The sequence below is a fragment of the Oncorhynchus kisutch genome, linkage group LG11, assembly GCF_002021735.2.
Source record: "Oncorhynchus kisutch isolate 150728-3 linkage group LG11, Okis_V2, whole genome shotgun sequence".
NCBI classification, from domain to species: Eukaryota; Metazoa; Chordata; class Actinopteri; order Salmoniformes; family Salmonidae; genus Oncorhynchus; species Oncorhynchus kisutch.
In genome coordinates, this window is record NC_034184.2 from 73,924,953 (window position 1) to 73,935,136 (window position 10,184).

At 42.7% G+C, this 10,184-nt stretch overlaps 1 protein-coding gene across 1 annotated transcript; it reads right to left on the reverse strand.

Moving 5' to 3' along the window:
- Positions 1-661: 661 nt before the first annotated feature.
- On the reverse strand, positions 662-2,936 carry LOC109899008 (class E basic helix-loop-helix protein 22-like). The gene has a single exon (XM_020494047.2). It carries the CDS (start codon positions 2,443-2,445, stop codon positions 1,618-1,620), a length of 828 nt encoding a protein of 275 aa, XP_020349636.1. The 5' UTR covers positions 2,446-2,936; the 3' UTR covers positions 662-1,617.
- Between the last annotated feature and the right edge of the window lie 7,248 nt (positions 2,937-10,184).

Here is a 10,184-nt window from a genome sequence, read left to right on the forward strand (position 1 = left end):
TACTGCAATGAACAGTGTCGTAATTACGTTCCTTAATCACATTCTGGAGGTCTAATTGCCTTAACGATGTGTTTCATTAAACGAATGTAGGTATTACAGTCGACAGTTTTCATACACAGTTGTTGTCGAATTAACAAATTATTAGACAGCGTCATGGAAATTGTTTTAATAATAATAATTAAGCCTGGCCGAGCTTTGTGGTGTAATACAAACAGACATGCCCTTCTAGCCGCGGGGCAACGTTGTCCACCACGTCTGGCCTTTGCTCCCAAGGCTTCGTGTGACTTTACATCTCAAGGTCCAGAAAAGTTACCGTTTGTGATGGAGCGTAAAATGATCAACTCATTATTATTTTTTACAACATGCTTAGCATGTGGCGACTTTCCGAAGATCAACAAGCTCTTCATTTTATTTTTTATGAATCGTTATTTAGGCTATGGGCCATGAAGAGAGAATTATAATGTTATAATATTTCTAGTTGATAATTAGGTGCACAAGCCCATTTCTTCAGATATTTTTTATTATTTCCTTATCCCACGTTCAGATTTTTTAAAGATAAATGAGACAAAGTGGCCTTTCTCTGAAAAATATATTTCAGTCCCGGCTTCGTTTTCTTAAATTACTCCAGTTTCAGTGATTTCATCAGACGACCAGACGAAGATTTTCGTTTTGTTCAAAATATTTTAATAAAGCTGTCCAACACATCAACACATACAAATGGCCCTCTTTATTCTTATAATAACTAATGTATCTACAATAATCCACTGCTTGACCTGACAGCGCTCCTGATCCATCAAGACCTCGGCCTTATTGCATGAGTGTGTAAGAAATGACGCAAATTAGACACGTCGCTAATGCAGAATACAGTACCACCATGCAAATCAAATGTATCAAATCAATAAATAAAAAAGGACAAATTGAAAAGAACATGAACTGAATATACAAGTTTTTAGAGACTCAAATATAATTATATTACAGTGCCAAGGAAACTGCCAATGTAGCACAAGTGTTTGATACAACAAAACTATATAAATGACTATAAACTCTGTATTGAGAGATTAAAACAAACTAATTTCGTATTCATTTGAGCTCATTTTGCTTTCCCACAGACTCTTAGTTGCTCAACACATTCTCAAAAGATCACAAAATAACCACCAATAAGAAAAACCCTCTTAAGTTATAAATAAAGTAAGTGAAGCAGCAAGGTTGTGGTTTCTTATTTTAACTAATGTCTTAAGTTGTTCCATCTATTCAAGTGAAATGGTCGCGTGTATTTGTCAGGTCACCACCTTTCACACAGGGTCCATATTTGCGCAGTGGTAAACAACTGTCAATCCATCACCACTTGCGAGACACTCGTACATTTCTGTTTGGTTTTTCACTTTCATTCATACCAGCACTTAAAGGATGCTTTATATATACACAATCAAGCGTTGTCTTAACAAAAAGCGCTTCTTCCAATGCATTTGTAAATGTTATAAATGTACTCATCATCGGATTCACTTTTCTCGGTCTACACTGACTTCTCTCCAAAGTCGCTGTTTGTTTTAAAAAGTGTTGTTCGCTATCGCATGTGCTTCTCTGAGTCTCTGGTACTGGCTCGTTGTTATGATTCAGCTAAGGCTTGTCAGTGCATTGTTTAAACAGGCTCGAGGTGACGTTGTTGAAAAGGACACATTTGTCGGGGCAGGATGACCCGGCCAATCCGGTGGCGAAGGGGTAAACAGGCGGCTGGTCGTACGCACTTATCCCCGCACTCAGACCTGGTAGACCCGGAGCAGCAAGGGCCGTTGTGGCGGGTATGGACGCCGCTGAGATGGCCTGGCCCTGGTTCAGATAGGCCACCAGCCTCCTCATCTCTTCCAGAGCCTGCGCCTGCATGAGGATGTAGTTTTTGGCGAGCAGCAAAGTGGCGATTTTGGAGAGTTTCCGGACGGAGGGGCTGTGCGCGTACGGGATGACAGAGCGCAACTCATCCAGCGCGTCGTTCAGGTCGTGCATCCTCCGTCTCTCCCGCGCATTGATGTTTAGTCTGAGTGTTTTCTGCTCTTTGTTTTTCTTACCTCCCTCCGGTTTACCGGCGGCCACAGTTCTCCCGTCGGCCAGGAGAACCATCTCACATCTGCCGTCGCTGTCATCGTCCGGGCTCTGCTCCCCGCCACTGCTCTCTGCTGCCGAGGTCCTGTTGCTGCTCTCTCCGAATTTGACGCACAAAGATCCGGTAGGCAGACCCAGCGGCCCCCCTCGACCCCCAGCCAGTCCACCGGGTTGAATCGGGTCCGAGTCGGTCTGATCAAAACAGCTGATGGGTGACTGGTGGTCCCTGGACCCCGGCAGGTCAACACCAGCCGCCGACCTGAAGGAGTCCATCTTTTTGTTGGAGACCGCGCTGAGAGTTTTGTGGAAAATATCTCCTGGTCCGTTCAAGTTCATTCTCCTGTCCATAGCACTTCCTCTCCTCCAGACGCTGCTTTAGTGGTGGCAGTTTCTGGAGACTCTCTCCCGGCGACGGCTCTTGTATACGTTTCTTGCCTTGTGAGCTGTCAGAGAGAGTGAGTTGTTCTTGATCGCTTATTATTGCTCGACTTGTCAACTGAGATGCTGGAGACACTTCGGTTCTCTTTCCCTCTGCTCTGCTCTCTCGCTCTGCTCTCTGCGCTCGCGCTCCTTATCTCGCTCTGATTCACCTTCAGCAGATCTCTACGGCGATCAGCTTCACGCGCAAGAACGGGGTCTTTTACATCATTATCTCGAGGCGGGTTAATATGAAGAGGATTCGCCTATTGGGACACAGTTCTCTCTCACTCTCTCTTCCTCCTTCTCTGTACCCAATCAGGTTAACGTTTGAATTAATGGGATTTAAACGGTAACAAACAATCCCTCGTGCTCTCTCCCTCCTCCCTCTGTATCTCTCTGTCCCTCTCCGTTTGGGTATAGTGGCTCTGCGCGCGCACTCGTTGTGATCTAAGGAGCTGCTTACAGCTTTCTAAAGAGGCGCTCGGGTCTATTATTCAGGTTACCATCTGTATACACGCTTCAGTACATATGTTTGAAAGGAGCTGCCTCCTATTAGAAACCCAAACCACTGTTTCTAAAAGTGACGTGCGTGGCGACATTCACCCGTCAATGCGCAATCTAAATGCGCCTCTCCGTTTCAGAATGATGGATAAGTGAGGCGGATAATATAACTCTTCATTGACTACTGAGACACGAGACTATATTTGTCCTCAAGTTTGACCATTTCTCCCTCCCTGCTTTCTCCGCTGTCTTCATCACAAGGCCTTCATTTAGAGCTTACACTATATTGATTCCACTCAAAGTTTACGCTTCTATTTGGTACAAGCCATTGATTAATAAAACAGTAATAATTATTTTATGCCTGTTCAAACTGTGTCGTGAGAATTGTAATTCATGCAATAGCCTACAGTTTTTAGCCTGAATTGCATAACATTTTTTGCTAACATTCCACTCCTTGTATTCTGTGTCATGCCAAAGGTTTGACACGACAAGATCTGGCAAAGAGTGGAATGATACACTCATCTAACTGGTACCCAGGCTATTCAATTTCTGGTTCGATTAAAATGATTTACAGTTTTACAAATCGTTGATGGCCCCCAGATCCAAGCCTCTTTAACGTGTGCCTCTCCCCATATAAGGAGATTATATTGTCCAGACAATAGATGTGCAGACAATAGATGTGCAGTCGTAGCTATCTTATAATAAGATAATCATGGCATGATGACTAAATTGTCTGCAAAAAAATGTGCAGATTTGCTTGCTGAGGTATTATTCACAATAAATAAAGTTATAATAAGTCATCTTAATAAGTCAATAACTGCATACATTGAATGATTGAGTATAATCAATTATTTGCAACCCCTCATACTTCTGGGCTTCAGAGAGAACAAAACCATCCAAAAAAGTAATGCTTGCTAGACATTACTTGGGCTGACATCGCCATCTACTGACATAAAGTATATCCTACATCTATGAAAACAATTCAGAACTGTGTTCCTGAGGGATCATATCATTTATTTACCCCCAAAATAAAGATTTCCCCTTAATAAAACTTTGCAGAATTAGCAACACCTCTTGGATATTGGATGTGCTCTCTCTCTCTCTCTCTCTCTCTCTCTCTCTCTCTCTCTCTCTCTCTCTCTCTCTCTCTCTCTCTCTCTCTCTCTCTCTCTCTCTCTCTCTCTCTCTCTCTCTCTCTCTCTCTCTCTCTCTCTCTTTCTCTCTATCTCTCTCTCTCTCTCTCTCTCTCTCTCTGTCTCTCGTTCTCTCTCTCTCTCTCTCTCTCTCTCTCTCTCTCTCTCTTTCTCTCTCTCTCTCTCTCTCTCTCTCTCTGTCTCTCTTTCTCGCTCTCTTGCTCTCCCGATGTCTCTCTCTCGCACTCTCTTTCTTTATCTCTCCCTCTCTTTATCTGTCTCTCCATCTCTCTTGCTCTCTGTCTGTCTGTCTCACTCTCTCTTGCTCTCTCGCTTTATCTCTCTCTCTCGCTCTCCCTCTCTCTCTCTCTCTCTCTCTCTCTCTCGCTCTCTCTCTTTCTCTCTCTCTTGATCTCTCTCTCTCACACACACACTCCCCTATCTGTCAGCAGCATCCTCATGGTACTGAGGTGTAATCTCAAGGTCAATGTTTCTGGGTTTCAACCAGGTCAATTAGGCTTCCTACACAGCCTCTGGTAATGATATACTGTAGTGTCTGTGAGGGGCTTCTCAGCTTGCACTGATGCTGGAATACTAAAGAATGATGGTCTGGCGAGAGGCGAAGACACTCACTTTATCCTGAGACAGCGAGGGAACACCTTCATGCCCAATCAGTCTGGGCTAATGAGACAAGATGAGGCTGGATGTGGAAACAGCATTCACAGGCTCAGCACCCTCCTGCCTCATCTCTTCTCTCATCACACAGTCAGCACTTAGCTGATCATGGAGAGATTGTAGGGATGAAGGGGACCATATAGAGCAGGGCTTGATGAGCTCATTGTGATTACAGGACAGGTGCATTTCCTCCAGAACTCTTGACTGAGTAGTACACTGAACAAAAATATAAATGTAACACAAAACAATTTCAACGATTTTACTGAGTTACAGTTAAGTTACATATAAGGAAATCAGTCAACTGAAATACATTCATTAGGCCCTAATTTATGGATTTCACATGACTGGAAATACAGATATGCATCTGTTGGTCACAAATACCTTACAAAAAAATGTATGATGCCTAATGCCTCCTTCGCTTAGAGTTGATCAGGCTGCCTGTGGAATGTTCTCCCACTCCTCTTCAATGGCTGTGCGAAGTTGATGGTTATTGACGGGAACTGGAACACTTTGTCATACACCTCGATCCAGAGCATCCCAAACATGCTCAATGGGTGACATGTCTAGTGAGTATGCAGGCCATGGAAGATCTGGGACATTTTCATCATGGTCATCATGGTCTGCGGCTGTGAGGCTGGTTGGACGTACTGACAAATTCTTTAAAATGACTTTGGAGCCTACTTAAGTTCGAAAAATTAACATAAAATTATCTGGCAACAGCTCTGGTGGACATTCCTGCAGTCAGTATGCCAATTTCACACTCCTTTAAAACTTGAGACATATGTGGCCTTGTGTTGTGTGACAAAACTGCACATTTTAGAGTGGCCTTTTATTGTCTCCAACACAAGGTGCACCTGTGTAACGATTAGGCTGTTTAATCAGATTCTTGATATGCCACACCTGTCAGAGAGATGGATTATCCTGGCAAAGGAGAAATGCTCACTAACAGGCATGTAAACAAATTTGTGCATAAGATCTCAGAAATAAGCTTTTAGTGTGTATTGAACATTTCTGGGATCTTTTATTTCAGCTCACAAAACATTGGACCAACACTTTACATGTTACACGTTGAATTGATATTATTGTTGAGTGTAGTACTCTTTACAGCTTAAAGATGGGAGAAATATCTTGAGGAGTCTAATTGCACATCATAAAGGGATAATTCACCACCAAATCAAAGTGTGTCAGAAATCTTCATACTTCAATAGAGGGCCACATGGCTCCTATTCCAGCTACACATGATGGATCCAAATGTCTGTCTTGAGACGGTGTGTTTGTTGTGTCTCCATCCTCCAATTGGTCACTCTACATCGACTATTAACTGTCATCACACACATTTACAGTTTTTCCTTTGATCTGTCTCTGAGCTATAATGTGCTGAGGGAATCCCCAGGGTCAAAATGTTTCTCCGTCTCATATTCGAGTCTTAATGTAGTAAGTCATTTCTACCACACGGTGGCATACAACAACCACTATGATAAGAGCTACGGTATGTATTTATCAGGATTTTTTGTGTGAAGAAATCATTGCAAGTCTTATCAACAATAGACATGGATAAGCATGATATAAATTCGAAAGAATTCGAGGCAATTTAGAGGAGATTGAAATCCAGGAATTTAAATGTATTTAACTTCCTCAATTTTCTGCATTGAAAAAGAACTGCGTTGTTCGACCATGAATATCATTTGATATATGGTTATACTTATGTAATAAATGATCATTCAATAATATTTGATGTCTTGTCAGAAATCATACATTTCCCCAAGGTGTGGAAGTTATGAATACAAGGATATGGTAAACAACTTACATTTTCAAAGGTTTATTAAACAACAATCATGTGCAGCACAGAGGGAGATAGACACATAACAATCTGCCCCATTCCAAAGACAAGACAGTCATTATATGCTCATCCGTATCTCTGCTCTCTCCAGCTGCCTCGGTGTGCCTGGGCCCTGGTCAAAACATAGGCAACTTGCAAGGACAGAGTGAAGTGAACCATGGAGTAGACGTCTCTATGACTTTAAAGTGCCTATAGCTGAATTACAGCCACCGGCCTTATCCCCAGGAATGTCACTTAGGGCATTAATGATGTCTAAGTGCTGTTTTATGGCGACTCCTATCATCAGAGAGCAGTCAACCTCTGGTTTAATAGGCAGCTAGAATGTGAACAACTGTTTTGTTGCATGGCAACACAATCACATGAAGAGATTTATTTTTGTGTTGAGTAGCAATTTCCCAATGCCAGAGTGGTCATTTCAGATCAATTACTGTGTTTGCTTCTGCTCTTAGTGTAGCTAGTATTCAGGTCAGGTCAGTTCACTGTGCCATGTCCTGCCCTGACCGACTCAACACTGAGATAACAGACTCTCTTTTTGAGGCTGGGGTCATTCATAGAGGCCCATTCATAGAGGCCCACTGCAGCAGTAGAATAACCTAAAACTACTCAGGAGGTATGCATTATTTTCATTGGCCAAACACCAGAGTCACTGGAGATAACCCAAGATGACTTTATATTACTGGGTCTCTAACAGACTATGCAGAATCCCTTTTTTAATTTTCAATCTCTCTCTCTCTCTGTCTCTCTGCCAAAATCCTCTTATTTCCTACTGCTGACCAAAGGAGGGAGAGGAATCATGACCTAATTCAACATTGGTCAAATAGGAAAACAAGCAAATCACTGGTACCCGGGGGTAGTGAAACAGTTATTACATCACCTGGGAATGCCTTCTCTTCTTCCTGTGGTGCTATGTGATTGTCAGAGAAAGATACAGCCAACTTAATACGGTTTAAAATGACGACACTGTATACCTATTGACCTATCAAATACACATTCCCACAGAAGGTGCTGGTGAATTGTTTCCTATATTGTATGCTAGTGATTACCCTAAAACCTTGTCAACTTGATATAATGATTTGACATGCCATGTTGACCCTCACTCTGTGTTGTGTAGGGGCCTACATTGGGGTACAACGTATTCAAGTCTGCCCATGTATGCAACGGCCACTAGGTGGCGTATCAAACCTATGGGTATTATTGTAAATCTGCAAACCGCGAAGAAACGATTCAACATAGGCCTATTTGATTGGATATGAATAAATGCTTTTGACAAATACAATTTCCACATCTCTTCCAATTTTTCGAGATGAAGTCTATATTTAAATCTGGATTATATGTTCAGATTCTGACTCAAATAATCCTAGTTGAAATCAGAAATAGGCTATGGGTTGAATGGACGGTTAAATATGCAGGCCTAAGGATTAGCCTACGTACCCCATGTATAGGAGGCTACAGATTGGGGTTGATCGTTACATTAGGCTATGTTGTCACTGCTTGCAAATGTCATTACACGTAAACCTCACAAGGAGACAAGAAGGCTACTATTTTTAAGTGAAATGTAGAACTGTGTGGCTGTAACTGTGTATGTGCCTTCTTGTGGCGTGTGTGTTTGTGTGCATATTTATGTGAGTCCTGATGTGCGTGTATATGTATGCGTGGGTCTGCATGTAGGCTGTGTGCCTTTGTTTAGATAAATCCGGCTGTGCCCTGCTTTCGTGTAGGCCTATTCAATATAATAGCTTACTGTATATTTCGTGTATAATAATATTATTCTGACGCGTTCGCGTATAGCGCAGGCCTACTAAAACAAAATGGGCTGCTCTTGGTTTCAGCACCAGTGGTGGTGGACAGCGCCTTGAGAGCGGATCGTGTATAAGCAAGGCCTCTACCTCAACCAAAGGTCCTTCATTTACACTCGACCACAGGGCACATTAACAACATCCTCCCCCATATTTTAGCATGTTTCAGCTGCATATGTTTTAGCTGCAATAGACCATGTTGAATATCGACAGCTTAGGCTACATGCATTTGAAATGACATCAGTTATCATAACTTGAAGACATGAGCTGGTAGTATTGGGTGCTTTATTTACTCTGAAAAAAAGAAAACGATACAACATAGACTACAGGGGAATTTGCAGACAACAATTGCAGACACAAACCTTTTCCGTTATCGCTTTAGTATGTCGTTTTAGTGAAAGCTGTGTGCGCTCGCGTAGATGACAGCAGGCTCCGCTCTTGGCATTCACCGCGTGCCTTAATTGTAAGACATTAAATCAAGGTCCGCTGTGAACACGGAGAACTAGAACCTCAGAAGACTCAGTGTGTGTCTGTGCGTGTGCTACATTTTGCCATATCCACCCATAACATTCCTTATTTGCCATTTCCGCCCCTAATATTCCTTGTTCAATATAGACTAACCACCCGTTCCTTCAGACCTTCAGTGCGAATAGTTATGTGGCGATGTCAGTGTGCTTTGAAGTTGGAGTGGCATTCTGGAATGGAAGGTTACATAGCTGCTGATAAATGTAGGCTATATACATTACACCACCATGACAATTTAATGTAATTTGATAGAAAAAAAAACGATTACAAATTGAAGTACGGCGGCCATTGAGCTTGGTGACACCGTGCGCAATGGGTTAAAGTCGTCTCTAGCACTGTTTTGGGGGGCTAGATTCAAACTGATGGTTAGTCCGAATCCGTCTCCGGAGGCAAAAAGGGGGACGGGCCATTTGATCTTTTTCAAAGGATGTCTGTTTTGGCAAAAAAAAGCGTCAGGAGTAGACTTCAACCACGTCGTATTCCTCCATCAAACACCTACCAAAAAAAGAGAAGAAAACACCAAATGCGTCACAAACCTTAGAAAGTCATTCCTGCAATCCTGTACGGGAAAGAGAGAAAAGCCTACAAACAGGGGAAAAGTGTTCCTCTTACATAAAAAAAAATAATCGAATAGAGATCCATAAAGGTCGCTTTCTGCTTGGAAAAATTGGACGGTACTTTACAAGAGAAAGCATAGCACCAGTCTACTCGCAGGTCAAGTAAAGACAAAAAAGAGATTCTGCAAAGCTAGAATGGGGCAATTCGAAAGCCTCAAACTGCCCTCCTCCTGCATTCCATCAACGCACAGTGGAACCGCCGAAGGCAAAGGTATATAGGCTCCTCTCCTCACAAATCCATCTGGGACCGAGGACGAGCTGAGCTGAGTTGTACATGTCCCGTTTTCGATACCACTAAATGAGACTGATCTCCCTCAGCCCGGTCTTTTCCCCTCGCCGGCTGACTTCAGGATTAATGGCGCTCTAGCCAAACAAATAAGGCATCTGCCTTCTGCACCAGAGGGTTGCATGGGGGCGGTGACGTCACTGGGCAAACAGATGTTCTCTCTCTATAGCCAACGTCCCCAATCATCTTCCTATGCCCTTGAAACTAAGGAATAATCACTTCAATCTCAGTTTAAACCTAATCTCTCTGTTTCTTAGCTATTGCAATTACTCGATGCACCTTGTTAAAGTGTAT

What these genes read in the sequence shown, in the direction of transcription:
- LOC109899008 (XM_020494047.2), bottom strand. Translation starts at nt 2,445, where the DNA reads ATGGACAGGAGAATGAACTTGAACGGACCAGGAGATATTTTCCACAAA.